Source organism: Candoia aspera, chromosome 4, assembly GCF_035149785.1.
Source record: "Candoia aspera isolate rCanAsp1 chromosome 4, rCanAsp1.hap2, whole genome shotgun sequence".
Taxonomy (NCBI): domain Eukaryota; kingdom Metazoa; phylum Chordata; class Lepidosauria; order Squamata; family Boidae; genus Candoia; species Candoia aspera.
The window spans coordinates 68,586,577-68,609,978 of NC_086156.1; the positions used below are offsets into that span (position 1 = coordinate 68,586,577).

Genomic DNA, 23,402 nt, shown 5'->3' on the forward strand with positions numbered 1-23,402 from the left:
ATGGTTGTTAAGTGAAGAATACCTGTAGCTGCAACAGGTCACCTGATCTGGCCTCTAAGGTAATGGCTGGTAAAGCATTAGATATACAGTAATAATAACAGCAACATCTATAACTTTATTTGTGGTCTGAGAACAAATAACAGAAAAGTTACACATTCCAATGAAACACAACCATGAGAAGGGTAAAAACCAGACAAGGCAAAGAAAATAATCCTATATTCTGTTTTCTCTTCAGGACATTACAAATTTTACACACCCTGCAGTTATGCTAACACTGAGTTGTCTTAAGGAGGAAGGTTTTATATGGGAATACTTGGCTTAATGACAGCTTAAGGGTGTTCAAGTCATGGACTGGGGATGAGATGAGACCTACATCTTGTAACGCAGGTGGGCGGATTGGGGCTGTCAGTGCAACATGATGGTTATGTGGTAAAATGCAACTGGGGACAAGACTGTCCCAAGACAGGGGCTCATTCCACCAAAGTGAAGTGCCTTGTCAAGGTGGATTGCAGCTGCACAAATCTAGTTTTAACCTCTTGTAACTTTACATGGTTGCATTATTGTTATATAGTGTACCCCAATTTCCGAACTTTAATGTATTAAAAGTGGGCATAATGGTGAAATGGAAACTTTCCCTTGCTCTAACAGTCAGCCATAGCTCTCCGACTGCTTTTGGCGCCAAAAGGAAGCAGCCGTTTTCTCACTTCAAATGAGGTCAGACGGGATTTTGTATTAAAATGGTTGTGGTCCAAAGTGCTTTTCAGTTATTTCATTCAAGAAATAGTGGATTGTTTCTACCCTCACGAACGGTGGGAACCCATTTAAATTCCGGAGCCCCCACTACTGTTTTGATGCTCTATCTTGGGAGAACAGCAGCCTTGGGAGAAATGGCGCGCTGTAAAAAATTGTCTGTTCCGAACTGGGAAAGAGGTAAGATAATGCGACAATCGGAGGATGCTTCGTGGCAGTTGCCCTGATCCTGCTTTCCTTCGGAGTCTCTGAGCCTTTCATGTAATAATTTGCAGCAACCTGCAAGCTGCTGGCAACCCAACTTTGACCTCCTTCCCCCTTAACATGTCCCAGCCCACGTTTTGCGCAGCCATATCCTACCGTTTTCCCTATCGCAAAAAAAAGAGACTAAGGAAGAGAGAAGCAGGGCAAAGCAGCTCTTGCCAGCCACCACGAAGGCTGGGTTCTGTTACGGATCGCTGGAGAATCTTTCTTCCTCAAAACCCTGGGACGCCTCTCTCTGTCTGATCTACCCTCCATTCCCGGGAAACGGCACTTGCTTCTGCATAGGCTAAACATCCTTCGACCATACAGCGTTATGGACTGTGCGGATTTGCAACAGAGAAGTTGTACCGCCAGTGTGAGGAGCGCAGGGTCCTCACTGACACCGCCTCCACCTGAGCCTGGAGTTACCCCTCCTTCCCCGGCGGAGTGCTTCGTCCTCTGCTCCGGTATATGTTGTTGTGCAAGAGCAAGCAGGCTGTTGCCCTTGGTTACTGCCTGGGCCTTGGCGTTCCATTCTCGCAGCAGCGGCTAAGCTCGCGTTGTAAAGATCCCTCATTCCTTCCCATGGGCTTGTGACTCCCAGAGAAGCCTTGCGGCTGAGGAGTGGGTGATGGTGGTAGGCGCGGGCAAGCTTCGCCAGGGAGCTTTGCAAGCGGAACAGGCCCGGTGAGTTTCGTGCGCTGCTGCAGGAGCAAATAATTCCGGGATCAGAAATGGTACGACCTGGATTTTATTTTCAGATAGACTGTTACTGTTCTGTTAGGAGGAAGAAGCTTTGGGAGAGCGCTGCAGCAAGGTCTGTGCTAAGGAGAGGGTAAGGCCCTCTCGACAGCATGCTCAGATTGTTCACTGTCCTTCCTGTCCTAGAGAGTCCAGTCCTGCCAGGGAGAGAAGGCGAGTCGGGGAAATCTTCCTCCAGCTCAGCAGTAGCGGCAGCTGTAAGGAGCGCTTGGTCCCCCGTTTACCTACGATCTTATTCTCTCCCTTCTAATTTCGGATGGTGCAGCTGATGGAATGTTCGGGGGCCGCAGCGTTGCTGTGCTACGAAAAGAATGAGGGGCAAGCGGTGGTAGAGGCGGCTGTTACGGAACGAGGGTGAAGGAGAACGCGTTGCAATCGAGTGGAGGCACTGGCTCTTGCTAGTCAACCTGCTTGCCCTCCGAGTTGCAGTGTTTTTGCCCTTGGGGAATGGCTCTGGAAGAGCGGGCAGGAGACGGAGCTCTAATGGGATGGGGCGACGATCCTGTAGGGATTTATAGCGCCCCCGCTTTAAACATCTACATGAAAATGTGGGGTGAGGTCCTTTGAGTTTGGTCGCATCAATAGGTGATTTTGGCTCTCCATTCCCTCAGGTCGGACGCGGCATGTCCGCCTGAAGTGAGATCAGAAATTCGTTACAGTATTACCAAGAGGGAGGCTTGGGTGGGTGGTGAGTCTAGGCACAGATGTGATTTCAACAGTAGGTTTGCCGTTTTGGAAGGCTTGCTAGGACCGATGAATGCAGGCTTGTGTGGCACAGAGTGGTAAGGCGGCAGTATTGAAACCAAAACTCTCCCCACGACCCCAATCCAGCGGAAGCCGGATTCTCGGGTAGCCGGCTCAGGTCGACTCAGCCTTCCATCCTTCCGAGGTCGGTAAAATGCGTACCCAGCTTGCTATAGACTAGTTTGCCAGTTCGGGCGTGTATGTTCTGTATCTTCTAAATTATTGCTGAATTCGTTGTAACAGGCACTATATTGCGCTTCCAGTCAGTTTAGTTTTACTTCACCTAGTATTGAACTATTTGTTCTTCTTGTGTTCCAAGTTACTTTCAGTTTTCTTCAGCAGCTGGATGTGTGTCAGGGGTGGGGAGAGTCAAAATCAGCAAGAGGGGGCTTGCATTATAACACTGCCCATCACCTCCTTCGTAAGTGTGTCATTGCATGCATGTTCAAAAGAGGTGAGACCTATCTACCATCTTGCTGATTTTGACACCCCCCCCATACCACAGTCCAGAACTCTAATTCAAAGGAACAGGGTTTTTTTTCCATTCAGCCTTTTTAATGATCCAGCTTTCTCAGTCATACCTTATATCTAGGAAAATCATGGCCTTGACAATATGTACCCTTGTTGGTAGTGTGATGTCAGCATAATGCTTGTTTTCGTTGGCAATCAGGGTTTTATTAAGGGAGACAGTAGGGGAGACTCCCTTCCTATGGGAAATCTACTGGGACTACACTTTTGCAAACCATTAAAGATTGGTAAAAAAACAACACATATTGCCAGAGATTTTGAATTGCATGTTGTTGATGTTTTAACTTCTCTCCCTTTATTTTTATTATATATTGGTGACTTCAGATTGTTATTCAGGGTTTTGTTACTTGAAGTACCTTTGAAGTTACATACCTGTAAATAAATGTATGCATATAGGTAAAAATTGTGTATTTCTGGAGCACCTGCTGCAACATGATAGTACAGTCAGGCTGGCCTAGAATTGTTTACAGTGACGAACGGGATCTGAGATAGATTCACACATTTTCCACCCAGTGTTTACCTATTTCTTTGCTATCTTTGTAGTAAATATGAAGCATACTTTACTAGCTTTTTTCCTGATAGTTTTATGATGAACTTGCACACTATCATTTATTTGTTTTATTCTTTAGGATTCTTTTTAATTTGTTGCTAATTATTTTTCATCCTAAATTATCCTCAGCATCATTTTAATTAAACACAGAATAAAATCATTGAATAAAAGGCCACCAATACAAAAAAGTGACATATTAATATAGTGAACAGTCTGTGTTTTGTAAAACTAATGGAGCTGAACCAAATAAAATTCAGTGGGATGTTTTACTTTGTTCCATTTATTTCATTGTGTTTAAATCAACCTACTGAAGTGAATAAGGTAGGAATAAATAATTTCTTCCTTCAGTAGACAATTTAAAACATATTTCAAATCTTATTTAGTTCACTAGATGTTCAATACCTATTGGCAAGTATCTATGACTATACCAGTATGTTTTCCTCATATACTCATCCCTTGAATATTTCTCAATTCTTTTCTTGCAAGGTGAAGATTGGTGAGTGCATATATATTACCCTTTATACTGTTTTGAAACCAACTTTATTTAAACAGGGAGGTACGTTTGTGGTTTTAGGGGCTTTTAAAATAAATGCTTTCCCTGCTAGATACTGAACTTAAAAGTTATAGTCATTGCTGACAATGTTAATTACTTTTTAAAATAATTTTAAAATATGTTTTATTAAATACATTTTTAGAAGAATAAAAACAATACAAATTTTGAAAGAGAAAAGTAAGGAAAATAAAGAAAAGTAGTAAGTGAAAAGAAGTTCAAAGAAAAGAGAAAGAAAGGAAAATAAAAAGTTAAAGAAGCGGCTTCTAGTCTTCTTAACAGCAGTTACAAGTACATTTGTATTTCTCCCTTGCTAAGGTTTCCTAACTTCCATAATTTAATTTCCATAACTTAATTTTATTCTTTCTACAGTCTACCCTTTCTAATCAACAAACTCATAAATCATAAGTTCATTCTTTCTGTTTTTCAGCAAAAAGTCCATAAGGAAATGGACAAAATGTAGTTATTGTCCTTCCTCTAATCAAACAAGTCAATTTTGCTCTCTGCTAATTCTGTCATCTTCACCAGCCATGCCTCCGTTGTGGGTATTTCAGAATCTTTCTGTCTTTGTGCATATAATAATCTCGCAGCAGTTATATAGGAAAACAGTCTTCCAAATGTCCTGCTATCTACCTTAAATCTCTTAACCATGCATACGAAAACCATTGAAAACTAAATCCCTTTGCAGTCAATTGATCTCTTGATTTCATCTTATGTTGTCCGTGCTCTTTTTGGAACAACTCTCCATAGGTTAACCATCTCTCTTTGCCTGTTGTTTCTTTTCTTGAAAATGCTGCTTGTGCTGAGACCCATAAAGGCATTTTCAGGTAAAATCTGGGTTTGTATCTATTCCATATTCTCAATATGGCACTTCTATATAGTGATTTTTAAAGCTACATTAACCTTCAGGGTTGTTGTTGTGGGGAAAAAAGGAGGAGGAAGGAGTATTAGGTATGTTCGCTGCCTTGAGTTATTTATAAAAATAATAAAGGCGGGATAAAAAAAAATTAAATAAATAAATAAACTTTATCATACCTGTGAGGTTTGAGTCTGACCTTGACTCTGAAAACGAAACTTATCTTGAGCCAGAAGGGGAAAACAAAACTTATTGGGAAAAAACTGGGGAAATAGAAACTAGTAGTGACTTAGCAGAGCAGGAGAATTTGGAGATGCTGATTGGGCAGAATCCAGAGGGAGTTTGTATCCTCCAGTTAGTGTGCGAGAAAGGAGAGTGGAGAAGTGTGCAAAGCAAAAGGCGGCCCGATTGGCTACAGAGGAGAAAGGGCATGAAAAGATTGCATAAAAAGGCACCAGCGCCAAGAGCAAACTGTTGGAGACAACCGTTCTACTGCACTAACAGCTTTGACAGAATCCTCGCCAGGAAACGGAGCCTTGCCTGTAGCCGACACGGAATCGGTGCCAGCTCCCTCTACCGATATGGACCTACCTCCTTCGCACCCTGATGCAGCTGAGTCCAGCCTTGCATCCAGTTCTGAGCCTCGTCTCGTCGTTCCAGCCAAGCCCAGCCGTGCTTCCAGTTCCAAGCCTTGTCTTGCCAATCCAGCTGAGTTCAACCTTGTCTTCAGATCTGAGCCTTGTCTTGTCGCTCCAGCAGAGTCTTGTCTAGCCTTCATCGCCAAGCCTAGCCTCACCTCTGTGCCGCCTCCTGCAATCAAACCTCAAGCTACCTCCTTGCCATGCGCTCTAGCAACACCCAGTCTTGCTGCTTCACTGAGAGAGTTAGACGAGTTCTGTCTTGCTGTGTTGCCACAATCTCCTGCTACTCTTCATCTGGCAGCCTTGCCCTGTGTTCCTCCACTGCCTGGGTGGACTTGATTGAATTATATTGCCTATTAGTAAGGACTGTTTTCTGTTGTCAATACTTGGTTTTTAATAAAGAACTTTCTTTTGTAATTCTGCCTGGCCGTCTCATAGTCTGAACAGGACAATACCGTAGAAAGCCATGCCATCCAAACCTCAGGTCATGCTCTTCTAGTTCTAAAATTCTCTTATTTCTCAACAGCACCCACTCCTTCATCCAAACCAAGCAGCAGGCTGCAAAATACAATTTCAAATCAGGCAGACTCAATTCTCCTCATTCCTTTGCATCTTGGAGGATTTTATATTTAACCCTTCCCCCCCCCAATATTAATTATTTTCTTGTATGAGTGCAATGCAATCTGTGAAGCTGCCACCGTGAGCTGCTTAGAATGTAATCAGTCCTTAATGACAAACTGAAATACTTTGTTTAAAAGAGTGAATCATTGGTACTGGGACATATACAGTACTTTCCTTATACCGTGTACACTAACTAGTTATAAGCTATCTGCTAACAAATGGCTTAATTCTATACATTGACTCTTATTTGTATGTTATAGGCTACAGGCCCATTTGTTTGAATTCAGATGGAAAAATATGAGATCCTTGGACTTGTGGGAGAAGGAAGTTACGGAATGGTAATGAAGTGCAGAAACAAGGAGAATGGCAGAGTAGTTGCCATCAAAAAATTTTTGGAAAGTGAAGATGATAAAATGGTTAAAAAAATTGCCATGAGGGAAATCAAACTTCTCAAGGTAAGCTAATGGCTGCTAACTTCATATTTCCTTAGCCGTAGTGCTCTTTCACTTAAATCAATATCAGTGATACAGTTCTAGATATTTAATTTCAGTTACATAATCAGTTATGTATTAGATACAGTGCAGCATTACCTTCTCTTTTGTCTTTACCATAATGTCATACTTGATTTTTATTTTATTTTTTTCAAATAAAAATTAAAAATACAGGAGATGGCAGAGATAAAATAAAACCAAAAGGATATGTGCAAATGCAATTACTTATGTTTAGTTTCAGATGGGTTTCATACATCATTTGTTTAACTTCCATTGGCTGGATTCCCAGGACAAAAAAGCCATAATAATTTATGAACCATAATAGTCATAGCCAAAATCCAAACTACATGATGACTAATATGTAGTGTGAATTATGCCCCAGCATGTTAAATATTAAACAAAAGCTATGTAGAAAAGTGTTTTTAGAGAAAAGGAAAAGATAAGTGTTACTGGAGGGAGCAAGAATGAACAAGTAATAGGAAATGCACCATTTATTCAGTTGAAAAGTAGAAATTACAGTTTTTTTGAAAAAAAAAAACAAACCCTGGGTTTTGTTTGGTCTTTAGATAATTGCTAAGGTATGCTTTGGTTGCTGGAGAGTTGTCAGCTAGTTACAAGAAAAGATTATAATTTTTTTTAATACATTTATTAAACAACATCACTGTATATTACCAAACTATCTGCATAGGCTTTCAGATACAAAGTTCTGATATTTAGAGAGATCTAATATTTAGAAAAAGAGATCATTTTTTTTAAATGCTAATTTTATATTACTTTATTTTATTGTCATGACCTAATAGAAATAGGGCATAGAATTTAAGCAATTCTTAACTTTGTTCTATCAGTTAGAGTTTGCTGAACAAATAAGTAGATTAAATGTTCCACCTTTAGGGGATCCTCTCTGAAAATAATTGTGTGGTTGTAATGGATTGCTGAGTTAAATTGTTTATAAAGTGCTTTGGAAAAGAAAGTCATTGTGTAAATACTGAGACTGTAATATTACAGTAACTTGTGAATAAGACCTGTTGAATACATTAGGACTGATTACCTAGTAAACAGGCACAGAACAAGACTGGAAGTATTTGTATGATTTACTTAATAGTGTACATGTTCTTCAAGAGGCAATTATTGTGAATGTTCTCACTCAATGCATTGCCACCACCTGTTGTAGTTTTATGACGCATTTTTTGTCTCCTGATAGCAATTAAGGCATGAGAACTTGGTGAACCTGCTGGAAGTCTGTAAAAAGAAAAAACGATGGTATCTGGTGTTTGAATTTGTAGACCACACAGTCCTTGATGATCTTGAGATGTTTCCCAATGGCTTGGATTATAACAGAGTTCGAAAATACTTGTTTCAGATTATAAAGGGGATAGGATTTTGTCATAATCATAATGTAAGTAAACTGCTGCATCTAAGCTATTTGTATTGGCATTGTTTTTGATTCAACGTTGTGTTTATTTTAATAGTTTTGGTTTTAGTTTCACATAGAAATAGGTTTAATAAGAGTTAGAAATGAACAAAATAATTGTTAGCATCATTATGGAAAGTTTTGTTTGTCCATTTTCTTGTTAGGCTCTTTCAGAGAGATGCCAGTTCTGTGTCTGAGAATACATTTACATTCCTAAGGATTTAAAATACTCAGATACTGTATTTTCATATTTCTCACATACAGCTATGAAACTTGATGGTCTCTAATGAAAAACAAAACTACGTTCTTACGCTTCTGTCCACCTTTGTGGAAGTGATATGTTTGTGCCATGTTTTCCCTCATTTAGTTGATGATGTAATAGCTGCTTCAGAGCTAGTATACAAAGCATATTATTCTTTCAAAGGCAAGGGTAGATGATTATGCATGTCTGAACATCTTTGCCTATCGCTTATATGCCCATATAAAGTAAATATGTTTACATGTTGTCCCTTTGAGGTAGCATGATATTTCACAGTTGGGTTAGAACCTACTTCTGGGACTAGGAAGGCAGTTCTTTAAAAGACATTTCTCCTTAGGTGTTTGGAAAGCCCATTCTGTTAATCAAATAACGAATGTGTAAAATAGGCTGTCTTCTTTACGTTGAAGTCTGAAGAACCTAGATCTTTCTTAAGATTTTCCACGATGGGTTTATAGCGACTTTGCTAACGTACATACACATCCTTTTTTAGATCATACACAGAGATATTAAACCTGAGAATGTATTGGTCTCCTGTTCGGGAATTATCAAACTCTGCGATTTTGGATTTGCTCGAACACTGGCAGCTCCTGGCGAAGCTTACACAGATTATGTGGCGACACGGTGGTATCGCGCTCCTGAGCTGTTAGTTGGTGATATCAAATATGGCAAGTAAGGAACTGTAGAATTCAGCATTAAGGTTTCCTTAGATTTTTAAACACACAAGAAAAAGGAACTTAATGGGTAAGCATTACAATGAATGGTAGCCCAAGCAGAGATTTGAAAGCATTGTTACGGCTGTAATGTACTCTCTCTTTGGAGATAATCAGACAGAATGAACTTCTTTTCCTATTGTCACAAACAGAATATTATGGCAGAGCTGGTTCTGCATAAGTATGTTTTGTTTGCAGGGCTGTTGATGTATGGGCCATTGGCTGCCTGGTAACTGAAATGCTTACAGGAGAGCCCCTTTTCCCTGGAGACTCTGATATTGACCAATTATACCATATTATGAAAAGTCTAGGTAAGAATGCATATTGTCTTTTCATCTATGCATCTAATATATATTTTTTCTTTTTGTAAGGTTATGCTTTTAAAGTCTTATTAGTGATATAAATGATTATAAATTCCAGGTAACTTAATTCCAAAGCACCAAGAGCTATTCTATAAAAATCCTCTCTTTGCTGGAGTGAGATTGCCCGAAATCAGAGAGCTAGAACCTCTTGAAAAACGATACTCCAAGCTGTCCGTTATAGTCATAGAATTTGCAAAGGTAATTTTGAGGTCTCTTACCTTTTTAGTATGTTCCTATTAGAATCATGTCTTTGTTTGGGGGGTCTTTAAGTTTCTTTGAAATTGAATATTGATTGGAAAATCAGACATTTCAGTACTGGTGATCTTTTCCCAAACCCACATGGCTGCTTTAGAAGCTACTCCTAGCTATCTCAGCACATGCACATGCACAGCTATTTTGCTTTGCAGAGAAAAAAGCAAAATGAAGAAGCTGTATGTATGTGCACATGAAAACAGCTGGGAGCCACTTCCAAAGCAGCTATACAAGTCTAGAGAAACACACCTCTCTTTTCACTTTTTAAAAAGAGATGCTAATGTTCATTCTGAACTCTTGTACAGCCTATTCGGTATTAGCCTCTGGGTTTGACTGACAACTTAAAGCTTTTGGAATATCCTGACACAACTGAGCTAGAATTTTTTTTAACCTGCTGTTCTTCGAGTATTTGCTTGCTCACTTGTTTTATTTTCTCAGTGTTTGTTTTGTTTCCAATAAACATTTTACATTTTGTGACATGATGTCCTAATTTCAGATACAGAACTTCTTGTTGGCAAATGTGTGACTAAGTTTGTGTGACTATTCTTTGAATCTGTAATGCAAAATGTTAGATCTTTTACTTCATTTAACTGCAAAAATACAAAGAGCTAGTTTAGACTTACTAAAGTTTTGGAGTGCTGAATGAAATTTTTGACTTCTTTCATTGCTCCCTCCCATTGCCACTAAATCGTATCATGTTTTTAAAAAAGTTCCTTCTGCTTGAAAAATTGTTTGCTATGTGATATGAAAGGGATTTTTAAAAATCCACACTGAATTATCCTTAGGTATGTAGAATAGATGTACTGATACTGGATCTTGGTCAATAGAGGTTGGATCTTTTTGTTTGATTCCATTGTATTTAACAAGATAAAGTTTTAATCTTACTTCAGCAATGTCTGCAAACTGATCCAGAGAAGAGGCCATCTTGTAATGAGCTGCTGCAGTGCAACCTCTTTAACAAAGATGGGTTTACTGAAAGGTAAGCTGAGTTTCCTTATTTTGTCAAGGTACATGTTAAAAAGAAAGAATAGTGAGATGTTCTGTGGATATAATGCATTCTTCTTTTAGCATATACAACACAAATCCGTTTTAAGATTGAATAGATATTGGTGACTTCTGGAACTGCAAAAGGGTTGGCAGGGTTGGCAGTGTCACCAAAGGGAAATAATGGATGGGAAGAATGGTGCTTAATCCTTGCCTGCTCCTTTTCTATTGCTACTTCATAATCTCAGAAATTTGGTAAGGAACATGGTCTGAGAGCACAACTCAGGAAAAAAAATTGGCATAGGGCATGATCTGGCCCAGCTAATTCTTCTTCATTGCAGAATAATTTTATCTCTTCCCACTTCCTATATTAAATGCAAACCAGTTGCTCCCTGTTTGCTATCAAATATCTAGGGCCAGGTCTACATGACCAAACAGAACAATACCCAGAATTTCTTTTTAACAGGAAGTGAACTTTGCAAATGATATTTAATTCACATTAGTCACTGCCCCTTTCCACATCTGTTTAGCTCACATAGACAGTTTATCCTTTTGAATAACATAAACTCAGAGTTCAGGTACAGTAGTTTCCATGTTCAGAGAAGATTTTTTAAAATGTCCTTGTTTATTTCTTGGAATATTTCCAGTGAAAATCTGTATCTTTAACTCAAACATTATTGATTTGTGTGAATAGATAACTAGCTTTAGCCAAAAAATAAATGGAGTTTGGGGAAGACTGAAAAAACATACGTCATTTATAGTTCTTTATTTCAGTCATAGACCAGCAAGACAAAGCTTTGAAACTTAGGATTGCAGCCAGGATGTTGAAATAATAGTGTAACCAACTGTATATACTATAAATATTGACTAATTTTTTAATCACTAGCACAACTCTAAAATCGTAATACTGATACAACTAAAATTAGAAATTTTAGATTTTAAACACAAGAATGAAATATAGTGAAATTTTAATAGGTTAGGTCAGAGTTTCTCAGCCAGCGTTCTGTGGAACCCTAGGGTTCCACAAGAGGTCACTAGGGGTTCCCTGGGAGATCATGATTTATTTAAAAAATTATTTCAAATTCAGGCAATTTCACATTAAAGAGGTAGGTTTCATTCTATATTTTTAGTTTAGGAACACTGTTAATGGATATATATCAGGCCTACATATGAAACTAATATAATAATTTTGTAACTTCTGGCCTATATTTGAGCCTGAATGTGCAGGGGTTCTCCAAGGCCTGAAAAATATTTCAAGGGTCCAGGGTCAAAGATTGAGAAAGGCTGGGTTAGGTAATACTATAGAGTAATGACAGAATAATAGAGATACCTTACATGACATATAAAATAATCTCACTAAAATCTATAAACTGTGTTTAATATTAATATTGGGCCTATAGTTAATCCAAGAAGGTAGAGGTTCTGGCATTTGGGAAGTCAAAAAGATCTTTCAAAGTTAAAATGTTTTGCATCATTTTATATGTCCCAGTTAATTAATTGTTAATCAGACTTGTGCATTTTTCTCCTTTAATTAAAATCTTTAGTTCCCTCAAGTATCCAATGTTTACAATTGTTTATCTTCATTTTGTTTTGCAAAAGTCCAAACAAATCTATTTCCTACAGGAAGTATTCTTTATAATTAATTCCAAAATCTTATTCCAAATTTATCTGGACCCTTAATCTGTTTATAACTTTCTAGGATGAAATCTTATTTAGCGTTTTGCTGTTTTTTAAATTCTTAAGATTAATTTTTTTTTTCATGAAGGATTGAAGGAAAACTCACCTGGCATTTTCAGATTAGTCAATCTGAAGATCTCTAATAGCTTAAAAGTAGTTAACAAGCAATTTCTGAACGTAATTAGAAAAAGAAGTTTGAGAACTTAAGTGTCCTTTAAAAGGTGCTGACCGTGGTTGTGAGCAAGATGGCTATTCCCATCATCTCCCAGTGCTCAAAACCCACCAGGGACCATTGTCTTTTGGTCTTCTCATGAGGAGCAACTGTTTGGGGTACACATGGGTGATCTCCCATCAGTTCTTCATTCTTCGCCACAGTCATCGGCTCAAATTTTTTGTGGAGATAAACGATAGCTTGTACCTTACAGTAGTTACAGGAATATCTTGAAACTATTGGACTCGGCCTCAGTTATTATGTGCTGGACATGTCCAGATTTGATTACACCTATTACTGTATGTGAGGTTGTCTCTGAATATAGTTCAGAAGATCTGATTGGTCCGAAGTTTAGCAGCCAAAATGTTGATAGAAGCCAAAAAATTCAAAAAATGTCATTTTCATTTTGTGTCATCTGCAATTTGTGATAAAACTATTTAGCCTTTTAAACATTAATAACTACGTTAGAGGGCCTTCTTTGATGTTTGCTGTAAGAAGTTTAGATTTGAAATAGACAATAGGTGATGGCTTATTAACATGTATCTTAACTTCCATACAGGTATCTCAATGAACAGGAAAGACTGTTCTATTCCTTCAATTGTATTTGGCTTGTAGGTTTAGAATAGCCTCACAGAGTTTTCCTTACACTTGCTTAAGTGGCAGTTTTATTAGTATCTCACAATTTGTCGTCTTGATGAGTAGCTACTGTATGTTAAGAAATGATAAATAAAATGCCAGAATTTCCAGAACCATATTGAATTGTCTTTACTTACCAACACAGTAAAGATTGTTTTTATCTGTTTTTTCTTACAACAACTTTAAAAGATTTGATAATAGTAAATAAATCTTATTTATTTATTAAATGTGAATATACGATTGGTAAATGCTTTTGTTTATTAATAAAAGTTTCATTTTTATATTTTCATTTAAACATGGAAAATAAGGTTTGTTCAAGAACTTAAAGTGAAGATTCAGAAAGAAAAAGAACACTCTTTACGCAAGAAATCTAGAATAAACAGGAATGACAAAGATGATACAGGTGATGAAAGAAAAATGCTTTTAATCCAGGTTTGTGGAACCCATTATTGTATATGAATATATAAAAATGCCTTATTTTCTGCCAGGCCATTGTCCATCTAGCCAAGTTTAATCTGTGGTGATGGGAAATTACTCCTCATTGTTTGTGTTGGGACTTTCAGATTATTGTAACTAAGAGCTTTCCAACTGGAAATCGTAGAGGTTGAACTTAAGCTGTCTGGCATACCAGTTTTTTTCCCATGACTTAAATAGCATCCTATTTTGAATGCTTCATATGTTCCTCTGAAATCCTTCCTCCTTCAGCATGTATACACTATTCCCTGGTAATTAATAAACATATTGTTTTAATTATATTGATAATATATCAATGCCTTTGATAACATAAACTTTTGGATAGACTTTAATTTCCTTTTGTTGGTACATGTATTGGTTTTTTAGTTTCTTTGTTTTCTAGATTAATATTTCATACCCCTCTCAACCCACATCTACATATCTATGAATGGGGAAAACTGTTGGTATTATTTTTTTCTGCTTGGAAAGTAAGCTGCAGAGGAACATAAGGTATCCATGATAACAAATTGTTTTCTTAAGTGTTTGGCAGGGTCAAAAGGTCAGGCCTCATTTGGTTAACAAGGTTTAAGTGTCCAAATGACCTTATATGGGAAACTGAAACCATCTTCTACTTCCTTGGTTGATTTGCATTTAAATAAGCCAGCTCTGCCAGCTCCTTGCTTGCCTGTTTCTCCTGTTTTGCAGCCTCTCTTTCTGCTCAGCACACTTGGGTATGTGCGTGTACTTGTAAATATGCTTTTTTGTATTTAAGGATTTTGCCCATCCAGGGCTCTGGATGAGGAAACTGTTTATCTTCTATGCTTTGTTTGAATACAGATATTTTTGTTGAAATGCCTGGTATCTTCTTTCTGATCTCTTGGGCCAAATGCTTTCCAGCACTCTGCACAAACTCCAACAAAAACCACCAAAATTTCACAGATTACATAAACTAATAATATGTGTATGGCAAAGCATATCTACAGTAAATAACATTGACATGTAATTCAGGACAATCATATCTAACAAACGCAATTGTTTTTTTTGTGGAAAAAGTGTTTTAATGAAATATTAGGTTTGTTTTCCAGGAATATCTTCAGATTTAGCATTCTATTTGCAATAATTCCATATAATCTGGGCTTTTTCAGATATAGATTTAGGTAACAGAAGCTGGATAGCTATCAGTATACAAGGTTTTACAGAGACACAGGGATGGGTTTGAACTGCAGTTTCCTGAGGAGCTGTCAGGATATAAAGTGAAGAACCACGCTGAGACCAGAAGATTGAGCTCTAGTGTTTATTGTTCTACTCTATTAGACAAAATCCTGCTAAACTGAAAGGCACTAGCAAACTCCACCAAGAAACCTAAGGCGGTTCTCTTAACGGTCTTTTTGATTGGGATCCAAGAGATTCAGTACTGCGTTTGCACTTTTCCCCCTGGAGAGGGCCCTCCTCTTCTTCACCAGCAATCTCCGTAACAGGAGCTCATCTGTATCAGGTTGCAGCAGTTTGATGTCTCTGATTATTCTTCTTCAGAGTGAAGATTATCAAAAACTTTTATGAGGGAAGCTGCTTCTCAATTTATGTAACAGAACACATGGGATAAATTCAACTTCAAATTTGGTTCAGCTGCTGTCACTGAAGTACTAAACGGGCTTTATTGGAGAATAAGAGACCAAGTATAAATTAGGAAAATTGCTGACTAAGAATGAAACAATGTGACAATATTACTATCCAGCATATATTGTAGAACTAGGTGTTTATTACGGTGATGGTTAAACATCTCATCCCCATTGTTGTCTCTATGATGGTTTGCCTCTTCATTGCTGCCTGCTGGTACAGAGTTAAGAACAAAAGAATGACCAGAGTGCTAATTTAGCATGTTTAAATGTTGATGCTCAAGAATTAAGACCTCTCCTCATCTCCAGAGAGTTTGATGATTTAGTATAAGGACCTTAATTTGTTTTACACCCATGTTTATATCTTCCTTTCCTTCTTTCCACCTCTGTGTATTTCATTAATAAAGGAGTTGGCATTTTCAGAGTGAAATGAAGTGGGGACAAGAGCACCTATTAATGTTTTTAAAGAAAGTATTTCATTTAAAAAGAAGCATATTAACTCTTGTAGTAAATCAAATACCTTATTGAGAAATTCTTAACTCTGTTCTTCCAGAGTAACATAAGCCTTTCTCAACTATATCCAATCACAGAAACTCCTGTATTCTGAATAGAAAGGTGTTTTGTCATGAGTAAGGATGGCGAGCAGGGGGCTCCCACCCAGACTGTCAAGCGTATGCGTAGCACTGAGGAACTGTTCAGCCATTCAAAGAGACACAGATTGGGACCGCCTTAACCCTTGGGGGTTATATGTCTGGGTTTTTCCCACGCTTCTTCAGTTTGTTAGGATTCTTGTTAAGTACTAGTAATAAATATTAGGGACCAGTTCATTGTCTCAGTGTGTTTCCTGGTAGTTAGGACATGTTTAGACATCACATTTCAGAAAACTAAAGTAAGTTTTTTGCTCAAAGTCAGCATTCGGCTGTTAAGTTTGCCTCAAGTATGATAATGGAATATTTGAACATGGAAATAATTGGAAATAAATGTATATATCATGCAAACAAACTCATCAGAGAACCAGGATTGGCTTTAGCTATTTGTCAAGTGCACACTTGATAACAGACTCAGATTTGTTGCCATCTCTGTTGAATTCTTATAGATTTGACTTTTTGTTAGTTTCAGTGACGAAAAACAGAAGCTGTATTTTTCAGGATGATTGTTCACAAATAGAGCCATATTGTGGATTTGAATGGTGATTGGCTGCTTCTTGCAGATAGAAGTATTGTTTTTTTCCATGTAGTTCCCCTGGTGTCACTAAATGATGCAAATGTTAACGGAATTGGCTTTTTGTGTCCTTCACATACTGCCTATTCATTTTCACTTCAGTTCATTTGTGGTACTTGCTTGTGTTTTGTAACAGGATTTAAGTGTAGATTCAAAGCACAGAGATTCCAAGCTGTTCAGAACGAAAGTATCTAAGGCTGACGTACTGAAATCTGAGAGATCATCATGCATGAGTTTCCTGTATGATAACACTGCTGGACAAATTAATGCAATTCCAACATATCTGAAGGATTCAAATAATAGTCTAGAATATGCGAAGAATCCAAGCATGGTAATTCCTCCCATTGCACAGAACTATTCCACCACACCATCCAGCATCAGTGGGACCCCCACAATAGGGACAAGATTGGCAACCCATAATTACAGGTACAAAATCAGAATAAAGTATCAAATTGGTATCAGCATTGCAGATGACCTTGTAGCTTAGCCATTTCTATTTAGAGTATACACTTCTTTGCATCCTGTGTAGTGTTACTTGAAGACTAATTTATACATGGCTCTCCTAATTATATCTCTACAGTGTTCTAAATGTACAGTATACTTCCATATAGGATGAAGGGGTCATCCTATGCAAAGTGAGGATTGCTCCAGCAGTGTTTTTCTTAGGTTTAGGCCTCAAAGTCGGTTTGGTAAAAACAAACAAACAGAGCAGTAGTAGAACAAAAGACCAATAACTGAGTGGATGTTACAGGGGGGAGAAGGGTTGAATAATGAGGGGGAAAACCCTTACCTAGCTATTGGCATCTGTCAGCTCATGTCTCATCTCTGTACAGCACAACAACTCTAACATTAACTCAGGTTAGCAGTCTTTTATACAGACACTGACCCAGACCTAGACCTAATTAATTTCTGCAGCGTTTCAACATCTTGTGCCTGTAGATCAATCTGGGGCAATTCTGTTTTTCAGTTATATAGTCTAGGACCTGGCTTTTAAATTTAAGGATGACCCATTCTCTGTGTGTTTATTCCTAGAACTGATGAGAAAACCAAAATTTATTTCAATCCTTGCTTCAAGCAAGGCAAAAAATCACCAGCAGGTCACTACAATGTGAACTTAACAACATCGGTAAGCTCTTCTTAAAAATATTTGAACCTTCCTGACATTTGGTGTCCATGTAGCCAGATCTTGTGGGAATTTGCAAAGCATAGGTTGAGCATGCAGGCCTTGGAAAGTGGGCAGAGCCAGAGAGATAAAGTTTCCCTTGCCTCTTCTACCTGTACCCAGTGAGTAGGGCCTTTCTTGAACATTTTATCTCTCCTCCTTATATTGGTATTCTTTTGTTTATGTAAAACATTCTACTCATCAGCCAAAAGTGCTTCTTGTGTGGTTTAAATGAGAGTTTAAATAAGTTTAAATGAAGCCATCCCTACCAGCAAACTTACAATGAAAGATGCACAGCACCAGGAAAAAACACATAAGGAAGGAACGAACGAACCTAGGCATCTTTTCTTAAAGGTGAAAAACATTTCTTGGGGGAAAAAAGTGGAAGAGTTTCTTTAATCTTACTCAGTTACAAATTTGTAACAAAATTAGTGCTTTTTCTGAAGTATATATATTGACTTCTTCGTAACTATATCTGTCTAATTGACACAAAATATTATAATTTTTGTTATGTGTTTCCATAATTAATTTAGCATCTGCTTTGAAAGCTCATTAGGATGTGGGCCCAAACCACTTTCCATTTGGAGATTAGGATATATTATGCAAAGTGTGTCTATTTCTTAATGGGGAGAATGTCCTTCATTAGTATCTGGAAGGTCTGCCTTCTACTATTAGATGCAACTCAAGCTTTCAGCTTTTCTTAATAATAGAGAATAGCCCTCATTTAGTTGATTTAACTTAAGTCTTTTCCCCAAAACATCCTTCCCTAGCCAGTATTACAACATTAGATTTTCAATAGCTATCACCTGTTTCTGCAGATTTTTGCAAATCTTGATGTCCCCGACCCCACTGCTGCTGTCTCTCTGCTATGCTAGTTGGTGTTCTTTTGTCCATTAAAATGAGCTACCTATTGATATAGGATGGAGCAGATGTTTAGTACTATTTGTATAATCTCTGTATAAAATGTTTCACTTTAGGATTTATTTTTTGCAAAACAACCTTCATATTTTATTTTCTTGGTAATAGATGTCAAAAGAGAACAATGCCCTTCAGTCCCTCAAGAAAAAGTGGGAGTTTTCTAAAGCAGATGTCCATTTGCCAGAGCTTAATTCCAGCCATCTCCCTGAACTCAAAGGTGTGGATGGTAAAGGTTTGTGTTTGATTTCAGAGTGTTTATGAATAATTTTTATTAAGAGAAGATTGTACGAAGATTTAAAAAGCTACAGAAACATAGAAGAAGAAATAGAAAAAGATTATAAAAGGGTAGAAGTGAAGAATAACAAGAAAAAGAAAGATATCTAAAGAAGCGACTTCCAATCTTCTTTGCATCAGTTAACATAGCAATTACCATCTCCACCCTTCCACATTGCATACCATAGTTCCTTTCTTCCCATAAAGAAACCTTTTTAATAAATTCCAAAATCAGCAGTTCATTTTTATCCATTTTCAGCAAAAAGTCTATAAAGGGATTCCAGTCTTTTATAAAAGTAGTTGTAGTTCCCTCTTTGATTTCACAATTGATTGAATAATCATAACATTCAAAGGTAAAAAAAAAAAAGTACAACCCGGTGTACCATTGCCACACATTTTTCTGAAATGTGATAATTCTAAGCAAAATAGGAACATCAGTTAAATTCTACCCTGCTCTATCTAAATTAGGAACACTAAATGACGAAGTTGGTAGTTGAGATGTTTTGCATTTGCAGAGTGACTTTTGAATTCATTTGTGTCTGTGCAAGTTCCATATATGATATATCCTAACAAGTCACTATGCTTATGCTTGTGTACAGATGTTCAGCCCATAAAAGACAGGCCATCTGTCTCTGCTGCAGATGTGGAGAACTGTGACTGATGCTAGTCTGACCATCTGTCTGGAATTATTTTAGTCCATATTAGTTTTTTAATTAAGGGAGTGGAAAATATTCCAGCTAAACGTAACTAAGTAAGCACACTTGAACAAAACTCATTTAAAAGGGTATCATGTAACTCTCTAGCTTCTGTTAAACTTCAATTACCTTCTGTCTAGCCAGCATGACCAGATGTGATGATGTGAACTGTAGTCCAGTAGTCTTAGAGGGCCACAGGTTGTCCACCTTGTTATAAATCATTGGCTGGCAAATGATAGTTTGTATCAGTTAAATCAAAAGAAAAAGTGGCTCAAAGTCATATGTAACATTGGAAGAATGGCACTTTTGCAGAAGGTAATTTCTGTTAAAGATCAAATGCTTCCTTCATAAATAGCTTGGAATTCCAGATTTCTGAAGAAAGAAAACAAAATTGTTCCAGAGTCTCGCATGCCATCCCTTGCCACAATAGATCTTCAAAATTCAAGCCTGGGTCTGCATCAGGTACTCAGTTCCTCTCAGTTGGGGAGTAAGTAAATGCATACACAGCTTATCGTATCCATTTTTCTCTCTTGTTAACAAAATGAGCTAGTAAGTCATACCTGTGAAGTATGTATCTTTCCAATACGCAGCCTTGCCTCCCTTAAAAAAAATGCAAGGTATTCCTTAGGGGGAAAAACACCTTGCTTTTACCTTTGTAATTTTTAGTAAATGTATTGAAAATAAAGCAAGGAAGCTCATAATGACATTATTTAAATTTGGTACAGCTCAGTTAGAACACTGTTATATCAGTGTTATCTCAGAAGAAACATGGTAGAGAACCTTTAGAGAAAGATAAGTGAAATATTTATGAACTTGGACTTTTTAATTTATAAAAAGATGACTGAGGGGAACATAATAAAGGTTCATAAAATTATCTTAATGGGATCAAGCACGATAACAGAATCTAGTTACTATTATTTCTTACTGAGAGTTTCTGGTAACACTAACTGCTGCCAAAACATTAGCATGCTTGAAATTCAATTAACATTTATTTGATTGATTTGCAGATGTCTGGAAGCTCCTTGCAAGATACTTCAGAAGCCACCTTCCCCAGAGTAGAGCATTAGTAACAAGTGGAATTGGCAACTCTTACATGATGCCCACTGATATGCACCTGCAGCACTTTCATACCCTTAACATGGAGGTACTTTGAAGTTGGGGGATGGGGAGGCAGTTGCAAGTATTTTGCTATAGCTAGGATAATGGCAGTAAAAGGAAAAAAAATCAAATTATTTTATAGTAACCATGGTACTAAGACTACTACTTCTTTTATAACATGATGTGTATGAACAAAATAATCTACAGTTAATCATTTCAGTGATCTTGAAGACTGATATAATTCAGTAGGAAAGTGTTGAGGGAAGGGATCTGGGTTCACATCATACAGTAAGTCAGGCTTTTAAAAACATTTAAAAAAAACTAGCTGTTCACACATCATGGTAAACAGCAAACAAATCAGACATAGGCATCCATGAAGGCCAAAGCTGAGCAAGTGATGAAACATGTATCACAACATTGCAACACAAACTCCACCCCTTACATACTTTCATTCAACATTGCAATACAAATTGCAAGGACAGAACATGTATTGTGATATTCCAACACTTATTTCATAATTTTGGCATCATGGCTATCCGTAGATGCCTATGAAATTATATTATGTCTTAGCATGAAGTATGAGGTCAAGCATGTAAGTACTTGGACAAGGGCAGGCAGATTTTACAGCACTGTGGTCAATAATGTGTATTTTACAGGCATTCATTTTTGTTTCAACTTTTTTATTTAAAACTTGCTATGTAATTTGCAAATTGAATTGAAGTCATAAAGAAATCAGCAATATTTAAATGACAGAAAGGAAGCAGGACAACTTCAGTGCATTCAAGAAGAGTAGGATGAGGGTATAGTTATGCGATAAGGCTAAGTTGTCATAATCATTCCATTCTAAAGAAAAATTTGTACACAGGGAGCTAAGTATTTCTTAACAGATTTTTTTTTCACTTTCACCAAACTGCAGTTCTTAAGATCCTCTGGAGTAGAGGTAGAGACATATCATACTGTTAAATTCTAGATGTGGGGGAGCAAAATTATGGGGAGGGCCATTGACTTGATATCCTGTTCTGTAGCTTTCTTTGAAGAACCTCGTTCATTCCAGTGGAAAATAAAATTTTGGGCTAATTAGCCTTAACTCTAATCTAGCAGGGTTCTTCTGTAAACCCTTAACGTGAAGCAAAATTAGTATAAGTTCCATTAAGAGAAGCCCGCAGTGAATTCATACCAGTGAAACTATGGACTGATTCTGACAGTATACAACAATATAACCTAGTTTGTTTGGTTTTAGCTTAGCATTTTGTATAAACCCAGCCAGTTGTGGTTTATTCAAGACAGCATGCTTATGTTAACTATGACTATGTAAACCAGGCCTAGTAATGGTATTTTAGGAAAAAGAGCAGATGATGCTTTGCTATAAAACTATTCCTTAATATTATTTTTATGCTTTGGGTTAAAATTTATCAGTTACAGTTCATATTTATGGCAATGTCTATGACAAATATTTTCCCTCCATAATAAACTAACTTTGGATGATTTTGAAAAAAACTCAACAGGATTTGATGTGGTTAGTACTTGTATAAGAGATCACCAAGAAATTGCAAGGCTATAGACTAGACTGGGAAGTTGAAAAAAATTGACCACCAGTCAAGCTCAGCAATGAAGTAACCAAGAGTCAAATTCAACTCAAGGGGTACTTTTCTTTTGTGTAAGATTTCTGCCAAGACTGAGAGAATATTTGCAGACATGCATAACTGTGTGTTTATCTATTCATCTTCTGGTTTACACTGAATTATCTTCATGCAGTTACAAGCATGCACTCAAGGAAAATCAGCATTCCCAAACGTTGGGTTTGAAAACTGGCTTTCTGTAAACTAGCCTTGCTCTCTATTTGCCCTTCAGTTATCCTTTGCCATGGATCTAACATAATGACATACTCATAGCTCTTTAACACTGTGATAGTTGTATGAAAATTGAAGTTAATGTTATTTGAGTAGTACTTTTTTTTACCATCACTGCACCCAAATAAAGTGAATTGATCATAGGCTTTTCTAAAGCATTCTTAGTATAAGATATATTATTGAAGATGCTTAGAAAGTGTGTTGTGAATATCAGTGTTGTTTGTATATATTTGCCTTTATAACTCTTCTCAACACATTTGGAAGTTCTCGGCATTGTTACCATTTTGAATAAACAGATAGGTGACATGTTTAACTGCCAGATAATAATAAAATTGTAATTATTATTGTTAGAATACCAGTGGTATTTCGTATCTACACCAAGGATGGGCAATCTGAGCACCAGGTGGGTCCTTACCCACCCACCAGCTTCCCATTGGCAGCCTCTCCAGATTGAGCAAAACTGAATATTACAGAGCCACATTTTTTCCATTTTGGTGATTAAGGGAACTTTAAAGGGCAAATCCAGTGCTTTGCGGTACCAACTGCCCTGCTTACAAATGCCTACATCTCCTCCCATAGCTATTTTGTGAGTACAGAGGCAAAATAGGCCCTTAAGTCTCCATAAGGCTTAAGGTAGCAGTTCCAACTCAACCCCTTCGCCAAACAAGTAAAAATGTTTTTAAAAATTTAGATTCTGTCCACATCCTAATGTTACTGGCTGTACCTCCTGGAACCCATAGTAGGCCAAAGAAATTATGAACTCTAGTCTGCAACATAGACTTGCACTAGTTTAATACTGATTCCTTCTCTTCAGGAAATACCAGAAGTTGATTCTGGTTTGCTGAACACTCAGCATTCCACAAGCCAGAGTTAATTTT

At 37.3% G+C, this 23,402-nt stretch overlaps 1 protein-coding gene across 1 annotated transcript; it reads left to right on the forward strand.

The window, feature by feature from the left end:
• The first annotated feature begins 1,390 nt into the window (after positions 1–1,390).
• CDKL2 (cyclin dependent kinase like 2) lies at positions 1,391–23,167 on the forward strand. The gene is made up of 13 exons (XM_063300366.1): positions 1,391–1,680; positions 6,506–6,700; positions 7,938–8,132; positions 8,897–9,075; positions 9,315–9,427; positions 9,537–9,676; positions 10,621–10,709; positions 13,547–13,670; positions 16,665–16,954; positions 17,561–17,654; positions 18,717–18,840; positions 19,932–20,038; positions 20,584–23,167. The coding sequence occupies exons 2-13, from the start codon at positions 6,533–6,535 to the stop codon at positions 20,641–20,643; spliced, it is 1,683 nt and encodes a 560-aa protein (XP_063156436.1). The 5' UTR covers positions 1,391–1,680; positions 6,506–6,532; the 3' UTR covers positions 20,644–23,167.
• The last annotated feature ends 235 nt before the right edge of the window (positions 23,168–23,402 follow it).